This window comes from Nicotiana attenuata, unplaced genomic scaffold (assembly GCF_001879085.1).
Source record: "Nicotiana attenuata strain UT unplaced genomic scaffold, NIATTr2, whole genome shotgun sequence".
Classification (NCBI taxonomy): Eukaryota; Viridiplantae; Streptophyta; class Magnoliopsida; order Solanales; family Solanaceae; genus Nicotiana; species Nicotiana attenuata.
Window position 1 is genome coordinate 390,972 of NW_017670313.1, and position 27,665 is coordinate 418,636.

At 38.2% G+C, this 27,665-nt stretch overlaps 2 protein-coding genes across 3 annotated transcripts; both read left to right on the top strand.

The window, feature by feature from the left end:
- The first annotated feature begins 2,431 nt into the window (after positions 1-2,431).
- On the top strand, positions 2,432-7,682 carry LOC109237668. Of its 2 annotated transcripts, none has more exons than XM_019403997.1 (2): positions 2,432-2,656; positions 5,603-7,682. In XM_019403997.1, the coding sequence occupies exon 2, from the start codon at positions 5,663-5,665 to the stop codon at positions 6,407-6,409; it is 747 nt and encodes a 248-aa protein (XP_019259542.1). In that variant the 5' UTR covers positions 2,432-2,656; positions 5,603-5,662; the 3' UTR covers positions 6,410-7,682. Both variants share the same exon structure in this region, with proteins under 2 accessions (XP_019259542.1, XP_019259543.1).
- Positions 7,683-25,983: 18,301 nt separating this feature from the next.
- Positions 25,984-27,144, top strand: LOC109237663 (pentatricopeptide repeat-containing protein At1g55890, mitochondrial-like). The gene has a single exon (XM_019403993.1). It carries the CDS (start codon positions 25,984-25,986, stop codon positions 27,142-27,144), a length of 1,161 nt encoding a protein of 386 aa, XP_019259538.1.
- Positions 27,145-27,665: the final 521 nt, after the last annotated feature.

A 27,665-nucleotide genomic window follows, 5' to 3' on the forward strand; every position in this document is an offset into this window, starting at 1 on the left:
GCCTCAAATCACATCAAACAACGTAAAACCATGAATCGCACTCCAATCCAAGCTTAATGAACTTTAGAATTTCAAACTTCTATATTCGATGTTGAAACCTATCAAATCACGTCCGATTGACCTCAAATTTTGCACACAAGTCATATTCGACATTACGGACCTAGTCCAACTAACGGAATCGGAATCCGACCCCAATATTAAAAAGTCCACTTCCGGTCAAACTCCTCAAAAACCTTCAAATTTCTATCTTTAGCCAAATGACTCCAAAATGACCTACGGACCTCCGAATTCACTTCCGATCGCGCTCCCAATACCATAATTACCATACGGAGTTATTCCCAGACTCGGAATCCCAAACGGACATCGATAACACTTAAATGCATTACAACCCAAACTTATGAAATTTTTTCAAAAATGCCAACTTCCACAATAGGTGCCGAAACATTCCCGGATCTTCTAAAACCCGATCCGCACATACGCCCAAGTCCGAAATTATCATACGAACCTGTTGGAACCTTCGAATCCCGATTCCGAGTTCGTTTACTCAAAAATCCAATCTTAGTCCATTCTTTCACCGTAAAGCTTCCGAATTGAGAATTTTCTTTCCAAATTAACTCCGAACTTCCCGAAATTCAATTCCGAACATGCGTACAAGTCATAATGCCTGAAGTGAAGCTGCTCATGGCCTCAAACCGCCAAAGAACGCGCTAAAGCTCAAAACGACCGGTTGGGTCGTTACAAAAACACCCCAAGCCCAAAAACCTTAAAAATCTGATCCCAACCCATCTTCCCCCCTTTTAATCTTGGCCATTGGTCTCCAACAAGATCCAACGGTCCGAAACTCACCCCCCTTTTAATATAAAAGTGTCCTAAAATCTCCACCCCCCCCCCCCACCTCATTTCCAAACTCCCACTCTTCCACTTCTCTCTCAACTCCCCAAACCTAGAGCTCCCCAACTCTCTCTCTTCTCTCTCCTCCCATTTCCGCCGCCACCCTCCTCCACCAACGGCGTCGCCCGCCGAAAATCTCCACCGGCGGCGGCCAACCTCCAAAAAACCCCCCAAAATAACTTCATTCTTCTCCTCTTCTCCTCCTCTACCTCACCCCACCACCTAAACCCATAAAAAACCAACCATCCAAAAATTAAAAAGTGACCGAAAACCCTCCCTACGGCGGCGGCGCTCGCCGGAAATCTCCACCGGCGGCGGCCAACCTCCAAAACTCCTCAAATTCACACCACACACTCCTCTCATCCTCCTAAACTTCATTCTAGCAACCAAATCCCCAAAAACCCAACCAAAATCCGTAGATCTTAGATCTAAAAAGGCCAAAACCCTAGATCTACCCCTTCCCCATTTTCCTAGCCGTTAAAAAATCCCCCGGTCAAGATCTTCCATCAAGGATCTTAGATCCAAGACGGGAGTCTTGGATTGAGGGTTTTTTCACGGTTAAACCCTTTTAATTGTGTAATTTTATATACGCATTTGTTATTTATTTCCGTCATTTACGCACTTTTTTTTTATTTCCATTAATTTCCGCATTATGTTCTGTTATTATGCATTTTTTTATTCTGTCCGTATTTTATTTTTATTTATATTCTGTTTACGCAATTTTATATATTTTTTCTATTATTTAGCTTTTTTTTACACTAAGTTATAATTAACTAACTAATTAAAACCGGATTTAATTAAAAAATATGTAAAGTTAGTATAATCATATTATGTTAGTTTTATATTATTATGTAGTTGTTATTTTATTTGTTAATTAATTAATTAAACGGATTAATCAAGAAAAAAGAGTAAAAAAAAATATTAAAAATAGTGTTACATTTCTTTCTTTCTGTTTCATTGTTTGTTTATTATTTCTTGCTTATTTTTGTTAAAAAAAATAATGGGCCGGGCTAAATAGACAGGCCCATAGCTTTGTTATTATTAGTTTATTTATTTTCGTGTTAAATTAGGCCTGGCTAAATGGACAGGCCCGTGACCTTGTTAAAGTTTAAGAGCCCAAGCTCTTTAGGCCAAGAGTCATTTGACTTAGGCCCGGAACCAATCTGGTTTTGAGGTAATTCCAAGACCCTTAAGGGTCAATTTCGGAAGCCTAAATTCTAAAAATCGTTCAGAAAGTGCTAGAACTTTCTAGAATAGGGACAACTGTCCCAATGCTGAGTAGGAAAAAGGATAAGATCCAAAAAAATATTCGAAAATAGGACACTTGTCCATTTTCTAAGATAAGGAAGGTACTAGAAATTGGACAGCTATCCATTTTTGTAAAGAAGATGTCATTTTCTCTAATTTATAGGGAATCCTGACAGATTCTTTGGACCTTAATTCTAATCCCTTTTCACCTCCTCATTCTATAAATACACTCCTTCTTTTCATTATACAGAGACCTGGATATACATTTTAGACCTAAAAAAATACACTGATATAGAGAAAATTTTCTGGAATCCTATTGATTTGGCACTGCTTTTGGAGTTTATTTCTTTCACTCTTAGTAAAGAACTCCTACTGGTTTCATACAGTTTTTTTCTGGGATTTCTGGGCTTAAATCTGAAGCTGTGTTGGATTTCTTGTTTGGTTATTGTTGTTGCTGTTTCTCACTCAACTTTTCAGAGATCTATTTTCTTTCTGTTGTTTTCTTGCCGCTGTCAAGGTAACTTTCTTAAAAAATGTAAAGTTTCTTTCTTTTGTTGAATCATCATTGGAAATTGTTGATAAATCTGCAATTAGTTTGGATACTGCATGAACCATGCTAATATGAAGTTTGTTTGTTTGTTATGTTGCAAATTCATTTACAATGTTTTAGGCAAATGTATTTGTTTTAAAGTATTCTGAAAATTACAGAATCTGCTTAAATATTCATACATTTATAAAATTTGTATGTTCATATGTAGTAGTATCACATAAGTCATTATCCGGAAATTCTGTTAGAATAGCAATAGGCAGTTTGGTTATTCAGTTAGCAAAAAATGTAATAACTTTTACTGCATTTCCTTGTATATTCAACCAGCTTAATAGATTAGCAATTTACCACTGGTTTTAATAATTAAATAATGCTGGATTATTATTAGCTTAAAGTCATAAAAAAATAGATTTTTACAAAGTAACTAAGTATAATACATTTTCAGGCCCGAAACCAATTTGGTTTATGAATTTGTGTTTTGATTTTTACTAAAACAAAATGAGTTGATCAAGCACTTCAAGATTTTTGAAATACAAATAAGCTTCAAAATCAGCATTTTCGAAAATAAAGACTTAGGCAAATTAGTAGAAATATTGTCTAAAATTTAACAGATTTTGATTTATTCAAACCCCTTTTTACTTTTTTGTTTCAAAAGATAAACAAAAAATATAGTTAAAATCCTGCATATTGTCATTACGAATATTAATTTCAAATTTTCTTTAAATATGTGCTGGACTAGAGTTCACTTGGACTCATTATTAAGTTTATTTATTTGTCCACAAATGAATTTTGGGCCAGAGTTACTTGTACTCATTAGTAGGCACAAATCTTCTTGAATGCATTATGTTTAAATTGATTAATTGCTTAATAATTTATTTGGGCCAGATTCATCTAAATTAAGTCAGGCCCAAGTTCTTTTAGAATTAATTTAGCTATTTGAATAATAGACAATATATGTCTTGGGTTAGAGTTCATTTGGACTCAACCTTTGTCAGGACCCAAACTTCAAAATCTGGGCCTGTTTGGCATTTAATAAATAAAGTTGCCACATCTAATTCAAATAAGTATCTCATGCAGTATCGAACCTTGGAAAAATCAAACCATGAACATTCGTAGCTTTGCTTTAGTCGCGATTAATAAATCATCACGGCTATGGGTACGGTTCCCGTGGAATGGTCATGATACCTAATTCCAAAATTAGGGTGTGCATTTCATGTGACACGATCATAACAACTCCGAATATTAATATTAAAATAAACATGTCGCGAATCGCTGGTGCATTTCATTTAGCGTGGTTTGCGGTGTGTTCCAAAGCGTCAAGTGTACGACAATCGTAACTTGTTCAAGAAATAATTCCGTAAATCCTAAAAAGCAGTTAAAATAATTAAAAGCGGTAATAAAGTTAAAAATACACAACTGTAGTAAATCAGATAATAGGCCAATTATTAATAGTTTAAGCGACCGTGCTAGAACTACGGAACCCGGGAATGCCTAACACCTTCTCCCGGGTTAACAGAATTCCTTACTTAGAATTTTTGGTTTCGCAGACTTTTAAATAAAGTTGATTTTCCTCGATTTGGGATTTTAAAATAAATCGGTGACTTGGGACACCAAATAAACTATTCCAAGTGGCGACTCTGAAGAATTTAAATAAAATAATCCTATTTTGAATAATGTCACTTAAATTGGAAAAACTCCCTTATATTACCCTCTCGGGTGGTAAAAAGGAGGTGTGACAGCTCTGGCGACTCTGCTGAGGATCATAACCCAAAACTTTTGGTTCAGGGTTCAAGAATTTGAGCTTAGAATAACTGTTATACTTGGCTTATTTATTATCTGATTTTTACATGTTTGAACCTAATGTGCTAAATGCCGCTGTGTACCGCTTTGATGTTGTTGAACAGTATATAAAATGTTACGAAACCCTCTTCTCTTCGAGTCTTCTAAATCATCTAGGAAGTGTGCACTTCGTGTAACTTCTTTTCTTTTAGAGTCATATCCCAATTATAGAACGAGGTTCGGACAAGTTACAAAGCCGGTGAAGCTTCTGTATTCCCGGTACGCTGCCCCCAGTCGGCTCGAGCTGTCCGCTCGGGTAAGCCAGGTCTAGAACAATACACCCAGGTTTTTAAACCTAGTATAACATAGACTTATGTCGGATCCCTAGTAGGAACGCTTGTTTGCATCACGTGCATTTGACTTTGGGGACTCAACACAGGGGTTGGGTCCGTCTAGGACAGGTGTACTAGAAATCAAAAGACCATCCTGATGCATTTTACTTGCTACTGGTACATTTATTTCCTTCGGATTGCATGTTGACCGGCTTCTAGATTAAGGGAGAAAAATTGGAAAAATCAAATTGAGGTATGAGAGAGATAATTACCCATCTTTGGAAATCTAGTGTCCAAAAAGTACCGAAACTCTGCCAAACTTTTGAAGAAAAAAAAAGAAAGAAAAGATAAAGAGAAAAAAGGAAAATTGTTTCAAAAAGTATTTCATGTTTCTCTGTTGCGTCAAAATTTCCCGAACTACGCTAGTTTGATTCTCACCGGATGTGGGATACGTAGGCAACCCTCACCGGGTCCAACTCCATTTTGGCAAAAATAACCCAAAAATATGAAATATTGTTGTTCTGTCATAAATAAAATTAAGTGATGTCGTTCTTGTCTAAATAGCCAAAATATCCCCAAAAGGGCACCGGAAGGCTATTTTTGCAAGAATAGCCACATATGGTCCTTTTTTAAATTTTTGGCCGATTAGCAAACACAGCCCTAAAATATTCTTTCCCGAGGTGCTGAAGGGCCATATCTGCAAAGGTGTTTTTGTTTTGAATTGCAATTTTGAAAAATTGATAATTTTCTCTTGAGTTAAAATAAATTATGGTCTTTTAATCGATCACTTTGAATAAATGTGCAGGATGAGCACTATTGAAAATGAACCCTTCACAATCCTCGAGAAATCCCGTTAGAACTCCATATGTGGTGGAATGACTTAGGGAAAGTTAGCAGAGATACTGTGATAAAAGCTTTGGGCGGTCTCGTTGGTCTTTTGGCGCATAATGTGTTCCATTTTTTTGATTTTGAGCTAACCCCTACGCTTGAGGAAATAGCGGGCTATGTCGATCTTAGTGGGAATCTCAGAAGTCGGTACCCAGTGGCACCAAGAGCGGTGACTCCTCATAAGTTTCTGGACCTTCTGAGTATCAGTCGGGAAGTCAAAGATGGAAATTTGGCCGAGGGATTTTGCACATTCTACTTTTTGTACCGCCGTTATGGGGATCCCTATGGTTTTGAGGCTCCGGATACTGGTCTAACTCATTCAGGGAACAAAGGTAAATGTGAAGCACGTCGGGGACTGGCTTTTATAGTGGCATTCCTGGGCATCTTAATCTGCCCAAGAAAGGATGGAAATATAAAGTTGGGGCTCGTGGGAATGGCCAACTTCATGACTAAAAAGGCTAATGGCACCATTATACCAATGATCCTACTTATCGAGCTCTCACTGTTTTGCCGAGAAGGGGGAAATTTTTTTGAGGGTTGCAACATGCTTTTACAACTTTGGATGGAAGAACACCTTTGCCATCGTCCGGGGTACATGAACTATGGTATGATCGATCTTAACTGCATTGAAGAACATGAAAACCGGGTGGAGGGTCATGAGTTTCCGGAAGGTACGGAGGCATGGTTCGCACATTTGAGTTCCTTGACTGCAAGCGAAATTTAGTGGACATTTGGTTGGCTCCTGGTCACTGAAGTCATTTACATGTCGGCTGAAGTGTGCTTTCTTCTATTAATGGGTCTCCGGAGCATTCAGCCATATGCTCCATACCGGGTTCTGCGCCAGCTAGGCAGGTACCAAACTATCCCACATGATGAATATTTGAGTCGACAAGTCATTGAACTAGGTCCAAAAGTTGTATTCCCGGAAGAAAAGGTTCGCCAAATTTGGCATCAGTGTAGGTTCCTAGAGCCAAAGACTTGGGTACGAGGTTTGTCCAAAGGCGAGCTAGAGCCTAGTTACACGACTTGATATGGTAAAAGGTTTCAAGTCCATCAAGAGCCCGAACGGCCTGCCAAAAGGCACCATGTCCAACAATTCACTGATGGGGCACATAAGCAATGGGATTGGTTGGCAAAAGAGACAAGCTACAGGGCCACGATAAGCAAATTGGTGGGGCAAATCAGAGATCTTAAATTTGACAATAGTGTACAGGCTGCTGCTGATGAAGGGGACAAGAAGAAGTTGGCCCAAGAAAACAAAGCCCTTGGAGCCCAGATCCAAAAAATGAAGATAGCTGCTGAGAATCAGGAAATGAGCCAAATAGATGAAAGACTCATAAATGGTCTTAGGAGGAAAATATCTAAGTACGAGGATGATTTGAAAAAATCCGAGGGTAGTCTGGCAAGAGCCCGGGCACATTTGGCAAAGAACGTAGAGGGACGGGCAGAGTTTGCCCGGCAATTGAAAAGGAAATATGATGGAGAAGTCGCAAACCTGAAGAAAAATCTAACTACCCTCGAGAATGAGATGGCCAAACAAACAAAGAACTTTAAAACAGAAACGGAACATTGTTATGCACTAATGTCTCAGCTAGAAGAAGATATGCAACAGTTGCAGGATCAAAGCCATCATGACACCCAAGTGCTAGAAGCCAGGTCTCTACAAATTGGACGTTTGCTCCAAGAGAAAGGCATCATTAGGGAAAGGGTTAGAGCAATTGCCGACTACATTGTCAGGAAATGCCATGAATGTGAGGACATGACTAGAACCACCTTCTTCGCCACAGTGATGACCTTTGTTCGCCAAATAATGAATGACCTAGATCGTCTCCAAGGGGATCTTGCACATAGGCCCGTGGCGAGACCGGCTGATGTCCCACGGGCCCCTGGAGTAGTTTTGGAAGCACTTTTGTACTCTTGATTTTCGTTTTGAGTCTCTATTTCAGTTTCCAGTTATAGAGTCTGTTTCGAGTCTGTTTTAGTTTTTCAATTCCTAGAAAGGCATGATGGAGTCATTGTAATAGAAAAATTAGAAGTTTTTATTTTTAATGAAAATTTAGAAAAAAACAATTTGTTTCTTTCTTTTATTTCCGCATTTATTCCTCGAACTACGTGATGATCTGATTCACGTGGCGTCGTGATACGTAGACAATCCCATCGGATACAGTCATGGTTTTAAAATAACTCAAATAAAAGAGAAAATGACGGAAAGAGAAAACCAAAAGAAAAAAAAAGAAAAGAGAGAAAACAAGAAAAAGAGAGAAAACAAGGAAAAGAGAACAAAAACAAGAGAGAAAACAATGAGAGAGTGCAAAAGAGAGCAAGAGAAAGATTGGGGAGATAAACAAAAGTCGGGATGAGACATGCAATCGTTGCAAAACATGTAGAAACACATTTAACCGTATAGGTGCATCACACACCCCAAATGTGTGATTCCCTATGTGTTAATTGCCTCGAACTAACTGGTTTGTTGTGTCTGCTTTTGAGATTAGGTTCTGTTTTTAAGGTGGTTGGTTTTGTGGTAACCTGGCTTCGCACCCTTACTTTACAAGATCCAAGTGTCGAAATGTCGTCAGATAGTCATCTACCAACAATTCCCATCCTAGATGATAGCCCGATATCGGTTATCCAAACCTCAGAGTCAGCGGCTGCTGAAGATAATAGGGCACTGCACCTCCGCATATTGGAAATGTGGGACGCTTGGTCCAACGGTAGAGAGCCGCCTAGTGTAATACCTGGTTTCCTTGAGCTACTTCCCAGAGCAAGTGGAACTTCCAACATCCTAATAAGTTAACCGAACACCCTACTTGGATACCCCACTATGTCAGCCCACTTCGCCGGAACGCCTTCTGAGGTTCGCCCCCAGGCATTGATTTCGGGAGTGGCTTCTAACATATTCACTGCACCACCAACCTCGGATACGGCACAGCCAACCTTGCCCAGGCCAAGCTTTGATCCATCATCCTTTACTTTCCAAGTACCACCTTTTCCATCAGACACGGCTCATTTCACCACCAATTCTTACCCTCAACAACCTCGGTATGAGTTTACCGCAGGACAAGAGAGAGCTACAAAGAATCTCGAGCAAGAGGAAATCACTCGGAAAATGAGAAGCATGGAACAAAGCCTCAAAAATATACAAGGTTTAAGTGGCCAGAAGAGCGTATCCTACGCTGATTTATGTATGTTCCCGCATGTTCATCTGCCCATTGGTTTTAAGACTCCCAAGTTCGAAAAGTATGAAGGACACGGGGACCTCATAGCCCACCTCAAGAGGTATTGCAATCAATTAAGAGGGGCAGGCAGAAGAGAAGAACTCCTAATGGCTTATTTCGGAGAGAGTCTAGTCGGCATTGCATCCGAGTGGTATATGGATCAAGACATATCTCGCTGGCACATATGGGATGATTTGGCTCGAGATTTTGTCAGGCAATTCCAGTACAACATAGACATAGCTCCAGACAGAAATTCTCTGTCTAATCTAAAAAAGAAGTCGTCGGAGAGTTTTCGAGAATATGCTATTAAGTGGCGCGAACAAGCTGCCAGGGTGAAACCCCCTATGGATGAGACCGAGATGGTCAGTGTCTTTCTACAAGCCCAAGAGGCTGACTACTTCCAGAACATGATGTCTGCCATGGAAAAGCCGTTTGCTGAGGCTATCAAGATTGGGGAGATGGTCGAGAATGGTTTGAAAACAGGTCGCATATTGAGCCAATCTGCTATAAGAGCTACGTCCCAAGCAATCCCGAGCGGGTCAGGAGGTGTAGCAAACATAAATAAATCACCCCGTAGTAGTATCACATAAGTCATTTTCAAGAAATTTTGTTAGAATAGCAATAGGCAGTTTGGTTATTCAGTTAGCAAAACATATAATAATTTCTACTGCATTTTCTTGTGTGTTAAACAAGCTTAATAGATTAGCAATTTACCACTGGTTTTAATAATTAAATAATGCTGGATTATTATTAGCTTAAAGTCATAAAAAAATCAAAGTTTTAGTAACTAAGTGATAACCATAATACATTTTCAGGCCCAAAACCAATTTGGTTTATGAATTTCTATTTTGATTTTTACTAAAACAAAATGAGTTGATCAAGCACTTCATGATTTTTGAAATACAAATAAGCTTCAAAATCAGCATTTTCGAAAATAAAGACTTAGGCAAATTAGTAGGAAGATTGTCTAAAATTTAACAGATTTTGATTTATTCAAAACCCTTTTTACTTTTTTGATTCAAAAAATAAACAAAAAATATAGTTAAAATCCTGCATATTGTCATTACGAATATTAATTTCAAATTTTCTTTAAATATGTGTTGGACTAGAGTTCACTTGGACTCATTATTAAGTTTATTTATTTGTCCACAAATGGATTTTGGGTCAGAGTTACTTGTACTCATTAGTAGGCGCAAATCTTCTTGATGCATTATGTATAAATTGATTAATTGCTTAATAATTTATTTGGGCCAGATTCATATGAATTAAGTCAGGCCCAAGTTCTTTTAGAATTAATTTAGCTGTTTGAATAATAGACAATATATGTCTTGGGTAAAGTTCATTTGGACTCAACCTTTGTCAGGCCCCAAATTTTAAAATCTGGGCATGTTTGGCATTTAATAAATAAAGTTGTCACATCTAATTCGAATAAGTATCTCATGCAGTATCAAACCTTGGAAAAATCAAGCCATGAACATTCGTAGCTTTGCTTTAGGCGCGATTAATAAATCATCGCGGCTATGGGTATTGTTCCCGTGGAATGGTCGTGATACCTAATTCTAAAATTCGGGTGTGCATTTCATGTGACCCGATCATAGCAACTCTGAATATTAATATTTAAATAAACATGTCGCGAATCGGGGGTGCATTTCATGTAGCGTGGTTTGCGGTGTGTTCCAAAGCGGCAAGTGTACGACAATCGTAACTTGTTCAAGAAATAAGTCCGTAAATCCTAAAAAACGGTTAAAATAATTAAAAGTGGAAATAAAGTTAAAAATACATAATAGGTTTAAAACGTGTAGTAAATCAGATAATAGGCCAATTATTAATAGTTTAAGCGATCGTGCTAGAACCACGGAATCCGGGAATGCTTAACACCTTCTCCCGGGTCAACAGAATTCCTTACTTAGAATTTTGGTTTCGCAGACTTTTAAATAAAGTCGATTTTCCTCGATTTGGGATTTTAAAATAAATCGGTGACTTGGGACACCAAATAAACTATTCCAAGTGGTGACTCTGAAGAATTTAAATAAAGTAATCTCATTTCGAATAATATTACTTAAATAGGAAAAACTTCCTTATATTACCCTCCCGGATGGTAAAAAAGAGGTGTGACAACTAGTATCATCAACGATCACCTCCGTGACAAGATCCACAAAGGAGCATACTTCCTTGCTATTTGGTTGCTTCATTGATTTGCACACATGAAAGACCACTTTTTCATCACCCACCCGGAAGGTGAGTTCCCCTACTTTCACATCAACTAAAGCCTTACCAGTTGCAAGGAAAGGTCTTCCCAATATTATAGGCACCTCATAATCAACCTCGCAGTCGAGAATCACAAAATCAGCCGGCAAGATAAATTTGTCCACCCGGATAAGAACATCATCAATTATACCCAATAGCCTCTTCATTGTTCTATCCTCCATTTGCAATCTCATTGAAGTCGGCCTCGGTTGCCCAATACCCAAAGTCTTGAAAACAATGTAAGGCATCAAGTTGATACTTGCCCCCAAATCATATAGAGCTTTTGCAAAGTTTTCACTCCCAGTGGTGCAAGGAATGGTGAAAGCGCCGGGATCTTCTAGCTTCGAAGCCATCGAGTGCACTATTGCACTAACTTGGTGGGTCATCTTGATGGTATCACAATCCATGGATCTTTTCTTTGTCACCAAGTATTTCATGAACTTGGCGTAACCTGGCATTTGTTCTAGAGCCTCCACCAGAGGCACATTAATTGATAAGCTCTTCATCATGTCAATAAATTTCTTAAACTGGTTCTCATTTTTCTACTTCGTGAGCCTTTGAGGATAAGGTGGAGGTGGCCTTGGCAGAGGAGCCTTGGTTTTAGGCACAACCATTTCCGGCATGTCTATTACGAGTTCCCTAGATGGTTCTCATTCTGAGTTTCCACCTCGTTATCTTGGATATCAATCCTCACTTCCTCATTCAAGTTCTCATCAGTCACATTCTCAACCACCAAAGGGATATCATCCTCTTGCAACTCAACTTCATCACTCAAAATTTCTTATTGTTTAGAGGCATTCACATCACCGCCTCGTCCAGTTCTTGTAGTTACCCCATTGCATGCTCGATATTGTTCCCACCCTTCGGGTTGACTACCGTATCACTAGGTAGAGCCCCCTTAGGGCGAGTATTCAAGGATTGTGAGATTTGGCCTAATTGAACCTCCAAGTTTCTGATTGAAGTATTGTGGGATGCCAACTGGGCATCAGAGTCAGCATTCTTTTTCATCATCTATTCAAACATCATTTCGATTCTCCCCAGTTCATTATTGGATGAACTAGTACCTTGGGATGGAAATAGGGGTGGATTGTTCGGTTGTTGATACATCGGGGGGCCTTTGAAAGCCTTGCCCCCGATTTTCTTGATTGCTATTGTTCCAACCACCTTGATTGTTGTTTCCACCCCAGTTGTTGTTGTTGCCACTCCAATTACCCTGATTGTTCTGGTTATTATTCTGGTTGCCCCAATTTGAATTTTGGTTGTTGTTCCCCCAATTACTATTCCCTTGTTGTTGTTGATTCCCCAATTGCCTTGGGATCTCCATTGTTGTTGTTGGTTAGAAGAATTGCCCCTTTGGCCCTGATAGTTGTTCACGTATTGCACTTATTCATTCTGCTCATCATACCCATCATCTTGGAACCCACCACTATCTTGGTCATATTGATCCGAACTTTGTTGACCTCTTTGTCTTCTTTTGTTCACTAACATGTTGAAACCCTCCATAGCATTTACTTGTAGTGGATTTTGAACCTGCTGTAAGTGTGCCTTTGGTAGCTGGTTCATTGTTGTTGTCAGTTCTGCTATTGCCTGCCCATGATCATGGAGCTCTTTATGCAAGTGAATGATCGTGGGGTCACCATGTGGCACATTGGCTCTACTTTTCCAAGCAGAGGACATGTCAGCCATCTCATCCAATATTGCATTAGCCTCATCATATGGTGTGTTCATGAAATTTCCCCCGGTGAGTTGGTTTACTATGCACTGATTTATTGTGTTAATGCCTCGGTAGAATATCTGTTGTATCATTGCCTCAGTCATATCATTATTTGGGCATTCCTTTACCATAGTCTGGTATCTCTCCCATATCTCATGCAGTGGTTCATTGGGCTCCTGTTTGAAAGCTAAAATTTCATCCCTCAAGGTTGCCATGTGGCCCGGCGAGAAAAACTTTGCAATGAATTTATCCGCCAACTCCTCCCATGTATGGATGGTGTGGTTGGGAAGTCTCTCCAGCCAATCCAATGCTTTCCCTCGAAGAGAGAAAGAGAAAGACACATTCGTTTGCTTGCTCCCCCAACTGGTATCAACAAATCCTTTAAGGTGCTTGTAAGCATTTTAATGGGGAGCACCCGTGAAATACCCTCGCTGCTCCAACAATGTCAACATCACGTTATAATTTAAAAATTGCCCGCCCGGATTCGGGGCGGGACAATTGCACTGGCGTAGCCCTGGTTTGGAAGCACTCGAGGTACAACTCTTGGAGGTGTCGGGGGAGGGTCTGGAACATTATCATTGGCCTGGCGGCCTCTCCTTTGAGCTTGAGGCACTATAGGTACCTCATCATCAATATTGTCATCTACCTCCTCTCCCGGTAGAATATCTCCAAGAGGTGCGTTGCTTGCCATATTTTAGTACCTGAATTGATAATTCACCAAGTAAGTAAACAAGAAGGAAATAAAAACTAAACACAAAACTAGATAGATAGCCAAAAATCGTTTAGCTCCCCGACAACGACGCCAAAAGGTGATCAGGTCCAACTCTACACCACTACAGAGTGGCAAGAGCGGTCGATGCAGCTTTTACTCGAGAAGGTCGGGATCGAATCCACAGGGAGCTAGAATATTTGGGAATTGGATTCCTATCTACACTAGTAACGTGCAAAGTAATTATTTACACTTCTAAACATTCGTTGATGGTTCACTAATCTAGATTATCATTAATGATGCTGAAACTAAGCTAAGTATGATATCTTTTTGTGAGGTTTTCTTAATTTATGGAAAGGCACTAGGGAAGTGACTTTCCCCTGGGTGAATACTTGACGGGTTCTAAAGCTTAAGGCAAAGTTGTTATTTTTTTGGGATTGCAATATAGCCAATGCACGAAACTACTCACTCTATACCTCTCGGTAGCTTGAGTGACTTTGCCCTAATTGGCTTTCTCAAGACCAATTGGGTGTTAAAATTGTGCAAGCAATATAGGCTCAAGTCGGGTATTAGTATCTCTAAGTTTAACCCTTTAATTGGGGCTATCAATATCTTGAATACACCCCAATTCCTTGTTGGCCTGATTTTCCTAGACTCAAGCTCTCTTTCTCAAGAAGAGCCTAAGTCAAAAAGGCATAAATTAGTATTTGCAACCACTAATTCAACATGGAGAACACAAATCAGACCAAATATCAACCACCCATGAACATCTAAGCCCTAAAACAAGAGACTCATCAAATACCTAGGGTTGAGTCACAACCCTAGCTAATGGGTCTAGCTACTCATAATAATGAAAGAAATCAGATATTGAGATGAAGAATAACCCATAAAATATAATTACAAGCTAAGATTCGAAGATTCAATGTTAAACTAGCTAAAAAAATACTCAAAATAGCTAAAAACGGTGGTCACGTGCTCAGCTATAGATAAGATGACCTAAAAATCTGAAAAAGAAGTATTTATACAAGGCAAGATTTTCTGGACAAAAATGCCCCTGAAGGAGGTACTGCGGACCACGGAGAATGGACTGCGGCCGCGGTGAGGCTACCGCGGCCGCGTAAAATCAACGGCGGACCGCGATCAAGCCTTTTTGGCTTAAAATCTTGTTCTTTGAATCTAGCCAACGCGGACCGCAATAAATGGACTGCGGCCGCGATGGCTTCACCGCTGCCACATAAAATCAATCGCAGTCAGCGGTGTCTTGAAAACCTCCAAACTTCAGGCTCTCTGAATCTCTTCTCCGCGGACCGCAACAAATGGACCGCGACCGCGATAAGGCTACTGCGACCACGTAGAATCAACCGCGGGCCGTGTTGCTTGAAATTCCAGGATTGCATCTTCTCTGATCTTTGCCACCGCGATGAAAGAACCGCGGTGGGTCTATTGCAGCCGCGGTGGATTTACTGCTGTAGCAGTGCTTTGACTTGTTCTTGGCACTTGTGCAGGTTTCACTCCTATTTGAGCTGGTTTTGACTTCCTTGTCACTTTTTTACCAAACACTGCAAACAAGCACAACATGTAAGCTTTCGGGATTACTTGTATACACTTTTAATCCAAAACTCAAACAAAAAGGAGTATAAAATAGACTAGAATCCCTAGTTATCACCCATCGACCTTCTTTCTCCTGAATTCATACATCGAACTCCACCCCTTTTCTCCCAAAATCCCTAAAAATTTAACTCGGCTCTTTCTAATTTAGAAACTATGAGCTCTAGAAGAGTTGTAATCAAAGAATCAAAGTTCATAGAATCAAAGAATCGAAATTCTGACTGAAGGAAAATCTAAGTTGGTTAAAGCGATGCATTATTTAATTTTTTTGCATTGCGTGTTTCTTGCAATATGTTACCAATACATGTGATTTGCTCTTAACCAAGTAATTGCAATTGAAGCTTTTGAAGCTATCGTTCCTTACCAGTTTGTAGCTCTATGCTTTGAGCTTCTTCTTTTAAGAATTCAAAACTACTGCTTCATAACCTTGTGGTAAAAAAGGTGGAAAATATATGATCTCTCTCAGTAGTAGTATTAAATAAAGCAAAAGTCAGTGAGAAAAGCACCTAAGAGAGGCAACATTAGAGTCCCTGGCTCCAAGAAAAATTATTTGTCAAAGTCATAGTACTACTTTAACATCATCCTTGTATTAATGCTTTTGACTAACTAAATCATTTTTCCTGCACATCTTTTTCATAGTCAGGGCCGGACCCACATTGGTTCAAGCGGGTTCAGTTGAACCTGTTTTGTCAAAAATATTTACTAATTTTGTTTGGAATTTAATTTTCGACGAAACTCATTAAGGTTAAATAAACTAAGTTAAACCTGCTTAATAGAAGCTGAATCTTGTCGAAATGGTTCAAGCGGGTTCATCATTGGTGGAGGTTTCGAGTTCGAATCTCTGATCTTGTAATTTTTTACGCTACCATTTGGATATAGCTACTCTTCTTCCTAACTGTATTGTTCAATATTTCCGATTTTAATATGAAACTAAGGAGCATCTGAAGATGAATCTTTAAAAGGACCGAATATTTCTCTATCTCATTTTTACACCTTTTTTTATTTGAAATGTTTCAAATATTTTGAACTATTCTACTTACTTCCCCTCATTGTCGCCCCCACCGTTTCTTAGTAATTGTTTTAATTTAGCTTATTTTCAAAGTTCCAGAATTATTAATTTACTTTAGTTTATAGTTCTATTATATTGTTGTTGTTTGCAATGATTAGTTTGTTATAATAAACATTTGCATTAGTTTGTAAATTTAATAAATAATCATAGCCTAGTATTTTGGTATAGATTCAATTATTGTTAAGTAAAAGTTTAAAAAGTTGTGATGTTTCATAAATTGTTACATTTGAAAAAAGCAAGTAGATTTGTTTTTAATTTTCAGATCACTTTCTTATTTTACTTTCAAAAGTGTGACGGTAAACCAAAATAAAAAATAGCGGCCAAATCCTTTTTAAGGTTTGCTATGAACCAAAATATAGAGCATAGCGTAAAACTTATTTGTTATGCGCAGTGTTGCTTCTACTGCTACAAGATGTTGATAACTTTAGTCTTTGTCTGAACTCGCTTGGAAAAAATTCTGGATCCGCTACTGTTCATAGTAATACATGTATAAGATAGATATATTGCAGAGTTTATCTATTCATAATTAACCTCTTTTATAGTTCTTATCCATAAAAGTAGCTGCTGAAGTAATGAAGTCGCTAAAAAAATTATTTTGTACTAATTTTGTGTATCTAATGAACCCCAGTTTGAGAAACTGTACTTAACTCCATATAGGTATATTCACTGGTTTATTCTATTATTTTTTTCTAAGAATATAGGTATATTCACTGGTATATTCTATTAATATACCTATGCATGAAGCTAGTTTCAAAATTTAAAGACACTGAGTGCATTTTTTTCTGATGTTTATATACACAGAGATTGAGAAACGGTAAAAAAGTGAAAACTCTACACTAACAGTGTGTGTGAGAAGCTCCATGCATTCATTAAGAAAGTAAAGAACTTTCTTGATGTTTATAAAAAAAACAATCAAATGTGTGTGTTTGCAACAAATTTATTTGTGATATAAAAATAAATTACAACCACAATATAAATATGAAGAAACACAATTTTATTCATAAAAAGACGCGGGTACAATTCTATTTATCCCCTTGATTCTTCTCTCTTGATTATCTCCGTGATTCGAGGGCTAGAACAGCGTGTTTCTCGAACGTAGGATGGTGCGGGCTTTCATGGATTTATTTGATATCTATGAAGTATGTTGTGGATCTTCTTGAAGTATTTGATTATCAAGAATTATCCGGCCACTTCTTGATCTCTTTGTGAATATCCCGTGAGTTTATGAGATTTTCGATATGATCTCCATTTTTGAGATCTTTTTTAAAGGATTATGAAACCCTTTTTATAGGAGTGACCTAGGGTTTTGGTAGAGTAGCCTCCAAGCAACACTGACAGACTCCTAGAGTTTCAAGAGGTCTTCTAGTATCTTGAATTTAGGATTTAGCTTGATCCATTAAATTTTCGATGTCTACAGTGTGCTCCTGAATCTTGAAAAGGGTGTTTGCTTCAGTAATTTTTTATCTTTTCTGTTTACTAAGTTGGGACTAATCTTGCACTGGAAGCATAGGTTCCAAAGGTGCAGTATTTTTACAGTTTTCTTCACCTTTAGTTTAACAGCGTTTATTTTAATTCTATTTGAAGCTTTTTTTTGTTAGTTTTATAAACCCGATTAAGGGACACTTTTATAAAGATAAGATATATTTTATATTTAGTGATATAGATAAGGGACAAAAATACTCCTATACGCATATTTAAGGGATTACGTAAGTCTTTTCCCTCAACAATCAGATAAGGAAGATGACTAAGACAACACATAATTAGAAGGCGCACATAAGTTTTCTATTAATCAGATTGGATTCCATCCTATTAATTGCATAATAATAAAAAATTATATTAGGGAAAATACATAAATTACCCAACTTTTCCGGAAAAGCCAGTGATGTCCTACCCCTATTCCATTTCAAAGCTACTCCCTCCGGTCCACTTTAATTGAATTTTTGACTTTTTTTTATGGTTCACAATATTCAATTTTTTCAGATATCAAATTAACTTCTTTTTTCCAAAGTGCCTTTAGACTAGGTTGTATTGTGGGCCGGCCCCGGGCCTAAATGGGCTAAACGGGCCGAGCCTAACGGTCCCGGGCTTTGGCGGGTTGGTCTTTGGCGGTCCAGGCTTAACGGTCCTAGAGGGTGGAACCGGTCCACTGAGGGCATAAGCCCACATGGTCTCGGGCTAAATGGGTCGAGCCCACAGGCCTAAACGGGCCTAAGTGTTCCGGGCTTTTTTTTTTTTTGAAAATTTTTTACCTAAAGGAAATTTCTTGTAATATATATATATATATCTGTGTGTGTGTGTGTGATGACCCAAAAGGTCATCACTTATTTTTTAAAATAAATTCAGCGTTTCGAGGCCTTAAAAACCTCTTTCAGCTTCACCTCGATTTGTGTGCGCAGTCCGGGCGCGTAGCCGGAAAGCTATTATGTGAAAATCTGTAAAAAAAATATTAAAATTTTGGCTTAAAATGCATTTAAGTTGACTTCGGTCAATATTTTGGGTAAACGGATCCAGACCCGTGATTTGACGGTCCCGGAGGGTCCGTGGAAAAATATGGGACTTGGGCGTATGCCCGGAATCGAATTCCGAGGTCCCAAGTCCGAGAAATAAATTTTTAAAAGAAATTATTTTCTCAAAAATATAAAGGTTTTTGAAAGTAAAATGCTATGCGAAATATGTGGTATCGGGCCCGTATTATGGTTCTGGAGCCCTGTACAGGTTCAATATGATTTATATGTGTTGTTGGTAAAGTTCGGTAAGAAACGGAATCCATTTGATGTGATTCGGAGCTTAAATGCAAAATTTGATGTTTAAAAAAGTTTTGAGAAATTTCATTGATTTTGAGGCTTAATTCGTTATTTAAGAGGTTATTTTGGCGACTTGATCGCACGGATAAGTTCATATGATGTTTTTGAGTTAGTACGTATGTTTGGTTTGGAGCCCCGAGGGCTCGGGTGAATTTCGGATGTGTTTCGGAAGGTTTTGAACTCATAAAAAGTTGCAGGTTTTTCAGTTTCTGGTGTTCTGGCATTTTCTTCCGCGTTCGCGGGAGGACCCTCGCGAACGCGATGAGTTATTCATGCTGAAGGAAATTTCCTTCTACGCGAATGCGAGACCCAGGTCGCGAACGCGAAGGTCTCTCAGGCCTAACTCATCGCGAACGTGATGGGCCTATTGCGAACGCATATACCAAAATCCGCCCAGTTATTTTAAGTTCAAAAACAAAATGTATTACGGGAATTCCACCATTTCTCATAAACTTCTTCTTCTCCACACCTCTTGAGCGATTTTTGAAGAGGAACTTCACCATAGCTTCATAGGTATGTAATCCTAAGCTCGTTTTCTTCCATTTCTATCAACACCCACTAGATTTCTAGGCCTAAAACATGAGATTAAGGGTATAAAATTAGGGATTTGGGTAGAGTTAGGGCTTTTTGATTATTTGGGAATTTACCTCATTTTGGGATCGAATTTCAAAACAAAATATATATTCGGGCTCGTGGGTGAATGGGTGATCGGGTTTTGGTCCGAACCTCATGTTTTGACCAAGTGGGCCCGGGGTCAATTTTTGACTTTTTAGGAAGAATGATGGGAAAGCAATAATTAAGCATTGAAATTGGATTGTTTAGAGTTTATTGATGTTATTAAGTCGATTATGTCTAGATACAATTGATTTGGAGCCAAATTCAAAATAAAAAGCGGTGTTTGAGGCTTGAGTTGGCCGTGGAAGTTCGAGGTAAGTGTTTGGTCTAACCTTAGCTTGAGGGATTAGGAGTTGTGTCCTATTTGCTATTTGCTTCTTATCGAGTATGACGTATAGGCACGGTGATGAGTATCTATACGTTGGTGTCGAGCATGACCGTGAGTCTTAAATTGTAATTTATTGTGTTCTTAAATAATACTACGGATGCTTAAATTGATGATTCTCGGTATGTAGTAAGGATTAAGATTGTTCTCGTGGAAATTACTTATGATTGAGTATTGGTGTTAGCTGAGGTAGTTAGATGTTGGAACAAGATTGATTATAGTTGTTTCTCCCTTGCCGGGACGTATTTACTTATACTGTCGGTTCCCTTGCCGGGATAGTTTAGTTCTTTATTGATCCCTTGCCGGGACTCTTGTTATGATGGTTGTTGATTGTATATGTGGATGGGATTGTGCGCCGCAACAATGTTACATTTGGATCGGGTTGCACGCCGCAACAATATTATATGTGGGTTTGGTTGCACGCCGTAACAATAATATGAATGGATCGGGTTTCACGCTGCAACAATGATATAAATGGATCGGGTTGCACGCCGGAACAGTGATATAAATGGATCGGGTTGCACACCGCAATAATGATATAAATGGATCAGGTTGCACGCCGCAACAGTGACATAAATAGATCGGGTTGCACGCCGCAACAATGATACAGTTGGATCGGGTTGCACGCCGCAACAGTGATAAATGATAGGAATCGGGTTGCGCGCCACAAAGTGTTATTATTGTTTTGATGTAGATCCTAAATTTTTCTCTTATATTTCTCTTAAATTACTGCTGGATTTGATATTTCCCCCGCAGCATGCACCCCCTCCCATCTTTAATTGTTCATTCCTGTTTTATTTTCCGCTGTATATTATGTAACTGCACAGGTTTATCTGGAGTCTGGTCCTAGCCTCGTCACTACTTCGCCGGGGTTAGGTCAGGCACTTACCAGCACATGGGGTCGGTTGTGCTGATGCTACACTCTGCACTATGTGCAGATTCCGGAGCACCCTTTGGACAGTAGCATTTAGGGTGGTTGCCTTCAGTCCAGCTAGAGATCCCGAGGTAGTCCTGCAGGCGTCCACAGGCCCGGCGTTCTCTTCTATCTTATTATGTACTCTATTTTCATTTGATTCCGAGACAAAATGTATTTCTTTCAGACATTTGTTGTAGTAATCATAGACCGTCCGTGATATTGTGACACCAGATTCCGGGTAGAGACGTATGCTGGCATTGTCATACTGGCTTTAGTTATTTTATCAGATTAAGTCTTCCACTTGATTTTCATTTGTCGTTAATATTTAAATATTGATTACCTGTTAATTCCAATTGTTAAAAAGGGCTAAAATGAAAGAGTTAGTGATTTTTTATTTTGCGGCTTGCCTAGCTTCTACGAGTAGGCGCCATCACGACTCTCGATGGTGGGAAATCCGGGTCGTGACAATATATATATATATATATATATATATATAGCCTTATATAATTTTTTGTAAATTATATTATATAATTGTGACTTAAATCTTCTAATTCAAATTTAAACACACAAAAAATTGCAAAAAAATATTCAAGTGAATGCCTTATAATTTTTATTATTACGACATTAACAAAAAAATGGCAATATCTTTCTTAGTCCTCCTCCCCCCAATGAAATGAGCACAATAAGGTGCTAATACCACCATTAAAAGGGAAAAAACTAATGATGATGTGCCAAAATTCAAGTTACATATTAGTCTACATATTATCTCTAACAAATTTCATAAATCCTTCAAGTTTCGGAGGAATTTTCGTTGGTGGTGGTGGAAAAGAAGCTTGTTCATCACCGTTTCCGGGCAAAGCAGCATCCTCCGCAAGTTTCGCTAGCATTTCTTCATAAGCTTCGTCTATCTCCGGTTGTGATTCAGCAAGTCCAAAATTTCTTCTTTCCGAACGGATCCAATCTCTAAAGAGTATTGATTTTTCCAAGCTCTCCCACATAGACGCTCTATGATCACCGATTTGAAGTCTCGCTTGACTGAAAACGCTCTCTGATGCCACTGTTGAAGCTTGAACACTTAAAATATCTCGAGCCATCCTTGAAAGAACCGGATAGTATTTTTCTTTGTCCTTCCACCATTCCAAAACATCAAAGGATCCGTAGGGATTCTCTGGTTCAAATCCTGCGACAAATAAACTTGAAGCTCATTTAGTTGTGAAGTATCACCAATATTATCACCTTGAGAACCCCTGAACTCCGTCCAAGAACTAAGTGCTTTTAGGCCCGTAGTTCTTTTAGATGATTGCGAACTAGACTCAGTAGGAGTTGGAACATTTGGTCTAGCATGATCTAAGGCTAGTTGATAAGCATTATAAATTGTTTGAGCATATAACAGTAACCATTTTTGCTAATTCTTCACGATCTTTATTTGGATCGTAATATAAAATGCCACCGGTAACAGTGTTAATTCCCGGTTGAACTAGATTTGACCCGGTACTAGGGTTAACCTCAGTACCTACACTTGTCCCCTCTTGCGCAGCTTTCATTTGATATCTAGCTTTATCTCTAGGGTGTGTCTTTATGTGTCTAGTCAAACTACTCGTACCGTTACGGTCTCCAGTATATTTATGAGCCATCAAAGACCCACAAGTTTTACACTTAGCCTTATTTTGAGCTCTTAGTTGATTAAAAAAGTGCCAAACAAGAGATGTTTCGGGCCGTTTAGAAGGTTGTCTATTAAAAGTAGGGGTTACTACGGGAGGGTCAGGCGGGGCATCATTTGGATTATTATCAGTTGGGTTAACAACAGGACTAGTAGGTGTATCATCTAAATCCAGTTGTGTTTCATCTAAATCATCATTTTCCTCATCATTTTCATCGATAGTTTGATTAGGATAAAGAGCATTCATATATTCATCATTGAATTGTTGACCTGGTGCAACATCATGGCAAAATTGACTATCGGTAAATTAAAAACAAGGGTTATCACTATCAAGAATAACAGGTGGAGAAGGACGGGTAACAGGTCTGGATCGGAGAGCCGGGGGATGAGTAGTAGCTTGGCGACTAGATTCACCAATTTTAGATTTTTCCTTACCACCAAACATTTTTTTCAAAGAAAAGGCCATATTAATTATAATTATACAAACTAAAACAAACAAAATTATAATATTAAAACTTAAGAGTTGGAACGAGTTTATCGAATTGACGAACAACTTCGTGAAAATTGTATATCGTTGAAGACTTGAATACTTTAATTTACCAACTTCAAAAATTTTCACAAATTGCAATGATAAAGTAAGCAATTATAGAAGAAAATTAGAGAGAGATTGATGAATTTGTGAGTAAAAATGAAAGAATGAGGGGGTATTTATAGATGGGAATAGGGAAAAAGTGTAATTATAAAAAGTTTGGGGTTAAAACAAAGTTTTGGGGGCCAAATGGCTATTTTTTAAAAAGCCAAACGGCTAAATTGGTAGGCCAACGGCTAGTTTTTAAACTTCCAACCGTTGGCCAATTTTTTTTTAAAAAAATAGTCGTTGGGCCCGTTTGGGCCGTTAGGCCCGATTGAACCGGCCCAGGCTCGCCAGACGGTCCCGGGCTAAATGGTCCCGGGCTCGCGGTCTTAACCTGGAGGACCGGCCCACAGTGGGCTTCTAGGACCGTTTGGGACCGGCCCGTTTGGGTCGTTTGGCCCGTGGTCTCGCGGTTGCGGGGCGGTCCCGGGCTGGGCCCGACCCACAATACAGCCTTACTTTGGACTAAAGAACCTAGGAGTATTCCTTATATTTCTATTGAACAAATTAAGATTAATATGCTCAAGTTCATTGTTAATTAATACTAAATGTTGAATATGTGAAAACAACTAAAAATTAGTTAAAGTGGACCGGAGGGAGTAGTATTACTGATTATACCACTGCTAACTAGTAAAAAAATATACCCCCCAAAAAAGAACTGCTAACTGAAAAAGAAGCTAATTCTATAATTAACCAATTCCGTAATAAGATACTCTAGAAATGTCAGCTTATAAAATGTTCTTTCAAATGTTTTATTAAGAAAGAATTACGTCCAATGTTACTTGGCCCAACAGCCTAACTGAAAATGGCCCAGGTTTGAAGTCCTTACACTGTTTGGCCCGGTTTGTACATAACCTGAAAGAATCTTTTCATCATTTAGCCATTAGATACTCAGTTTCTCCACAGTCTATAACACACATAAGCTTCTTAATATTTCTCTTTTATGTGTATTATGCCTTATCATATAAGCGCACTTCAACTCCGACAGCGAAGCTGATCTTTGAACAAAATTTGAAGTTGTTCAGTTACAAAATCTCATCCTTGCTACTAGGTTTAGTATTCTCTTCGTTCAAGTGTATATAATCATAAAACCTCCATTATTGGAGCTCAAGTTTCTCAAATTTAAAATTTGATTGATTAAAAAAAACTCACTGAAGGCAGAAGCTTTAAGTTTGAACCATATCTGAGATTTTGGTTTTGAAAGCACACTTAGATCTAGGATTTGAGATTAATTTTGAAATGGGTGTTATTGGGTTTGCTTGAAAACATGATTGGGTGTTGTTCTAATTGATCGAAAACATCAAGAGGAGTTCAAAGCTTAAATTTGAAGTGATTTAGAGCAGATTTGAACTAGATTTAAGTCAAATTTCAGTAAAGGCTCAAGAAAGAAGAAGAAAACCTGTGAAGCTCCATTGATAGGATTCATTTGTATAACAATGTATAAGATTGTATAATAGTGTATATGGGTATGTAAACATCTCTTATACACTATTATACCAAGTCGATAAATATGTATAAGTGTGTATAATTTTGTATAATTATGTATATACCAGTGTTCAAGAATGTAGAAAGGCAAAATTAAATTTTTGTATGTTCTCTTACCTTTTCTCGAGCTGGACAACCTCCTTTGTTTGTTTTTAACTTATTCTCTATTTTGGGTTAAACTCTATTAGTGGCACCATTGAAGGAAAAAAAATAAAAAAATTGAAATCTAGCAATGATGTGTGTATGAGAAGGAATTACCATCTGTTATACCGTTGACAAGGCAAAAAGCTGCCAAATTTATTTTTATTTGTTTGTTTATATTTGAATGTATAGTTTGCTAATTATTTGATCGAGTTCTTCTACTTTTATATTCATATACTATATATTTAATAACTATTTAATTGAAACCCAACAAATTCTCTGCCTCTGACAAAGGGAAAAAGCTACCAATTCTTTTTTTTCTTTCTCTTTTTATATTTAAATATATTTTTATTAATTATCTCATAAAGTTAATAGTAAAATACTAATTTTGGTAGAAGATAAATACAGAAACTCTCCTCAACAATAGGAATATTGAATAGCATTGACCGTAAGAACTGCTGGTTGCGTCAAAAAATGCTGGGTTTTCATATTTGGGCCTATTGTCTTTGGGCTATAGATTTGCAAAGTTATAATTGGGCTACTCAATTGCAATTTGTGTGTATGAGTTGTACTTATGTGAAATTCTCCTTTTTATTAATTCAACAACTCAATGAAGAAGTAGAAGTGCAATAATGCAAAGAACCTAGAAATGACTACGAGCCCGTTTGGCTTAGCTGATTTAGAGTAGCTGATAAGCATTAGGTGCTGAAAAACACTTTTAAGTGCTGAAGCTGATTTAAAAAATAAGCAGTTACGTTTTTGGATAAAAGTGCTGAAATTAATAATATGTAGCTAAAGAACCGGGTATACGAAGAGTTTTGTTTTAAAAAGAAGTATTTTAGGGATAGAATAGTAAATATTTTGGTCAAACTTAAACTGCTTATAAGCTGAAATTTGATACGTTGGGGGAGATCAACTTATGGTTTTTGGCTTATAAGCACTAAACTTATATGCACTTTTAATGTTACCAAACGCCTAGATAAGTCAAAAAGTGCTTATAAGCCAGTTTGACCAGCTTATAAGCTTAGCCAAACACCCTCTACGTATTATTTTAAATAGTAGAAGTGCACACCCTGCGCCAAAATAAGCAAATCAAATGTCCACTTTTTCAACTATCCGCCGTCTGCGGGGTATCTTCACCGGAGACAGCCATAAAACAGCTACCAAAATCATACATCTCAAAACAACCAAACCCACCAGTATTACCTCTTCAAATCACACAGTCCAAGATATTGTAAATTTCATGAAAGAATCATCAAAGTGTCCTAAGTTCCGACGCGAAGGACGTGGCGACTATGAACTCGCCGTTCATCGCCTTGCCAGAGCCAAACACTTCTCCGGCATTGAAGAAATTATCGAGCATCAAAAACACTACCCAGATATTCGCCACGAGCCCTTTGCCCGTCTCCTTATTCTTCTCTATGGAAAAGCGAGGATGTTTGATCATGCACGTAAACTGTTCGACGAAATGCCTCAACTAAATTGTCAGCGGAGTGTCTTTACCTTCAATGCCCTTTTGGAATCATGCATTAGATCAGAAAGATATGATAAAATTGGGGAGTTGTTTCGTGAATTGCCCGCAAAACTGGAAATTGAGCCTAATGTAGTATCATATAACCTTGCGATTAAGGCATTGTGTAAGGCTGGTTCTTTAGATTCTGCGTTGCTTTTGATGGATGTGATAGAAAAGCATGGGATTAAGCCGAATATTGTGACTTGTAATACCTTGTTAAACGCACTTTATGGAAGTCAAAGATTTTCTGAAGCTGAAAATTTGTGGATTGTGATGGAAACCAGAAATATTGTTCCTGATCTTTGCAGTTATAATATTAGATTACGAGGTTTGATTAAAGTTAATGAGGTTTCAAAGGCGATTCAGTTCTTTGAGGAGATCGTTAAGAAGGGTTTCAAACCGGACAAATTCAGTTACAATACTATGATAACAATGTGTGTTGATGAGGGAAATTTGGAGGAGGCTAAAATGTGGTATCAGAAGATGGTGCAAAATGGTTGCCTTCCGGTTGATGCAACGTTCCATATGCTTATTCCTTTGGCTTGTGACGCGAAAAAATTTGAATTTGCTCTACACTTGTGCAAGAAAGCTATCGAGGCACAAGTACTTGTTTATAGAGAAATAATGCAGAGGGTTATTGATGGCTTGGTTGAGCATTCTGAAATTGAAAATGCAAAGGAGCTGGTTAAGTTGGCCAAATCTTGTAACTTCCATTATGAGCTTTGGTTGCCTCTGCATAGCTAGTTGTTTCTCATCCCTGTTTCAGTTTCATCTTTTGCTCGTTTACTTGAGCTTGTATCAAGCTTGATTTTGCCTTGAAGATGAATTACAAGGTCTGAAGAATGCTTGGATGGACTATAGAAAATTTAGCTTGTCACATTTAGGTAGAGTATATCACATTTAGATGTCGGTTGTTGTACCTATATATTATATTTCTCCATCTTTGAGCACCCCTCCTATAATATAGCAGTAAACAGCTTGGATATCATAATTCTCTTGGCTTCTGTATGTCAAAGGAAACATGCTTACAACATGGAGACAAGCAGTTTTAAAAGGATGTTGGTGTCGGACCTTGAGACGAGCATGGGTTATTTATAGAAGCTTTTTTGGTTTATCCTTAATCAATCTTGAGGAAAAACTCTAATTGGTGCGGAGGGGAAGATATGTCTATGATATAGTAGAAGAAAGAGTCTGTGTCATTTCCTTACTTCTTCATCTTTCTAATTCATTCACTTCTGGTGCAAACCTTGGAGACAAAAAACACT

What these genes read in the sequence shown, in the direction of transcription:
- LOC109237668 (XM_019403997.1), top strand. Translation starts at nt 5,663, where the DNA reads ATGTGGTGGAATGACTTAGGGAAAGTTAGCAGAGATACTGTGATAAAA.
- LOC109237663 (XM_019403993.1), top strand. Translation starts at nt 25,984, where the DNA reads ATGTCCACTTTTTCAACTATCCGCCGTCTGCGGGGTATCTTCACCGGA.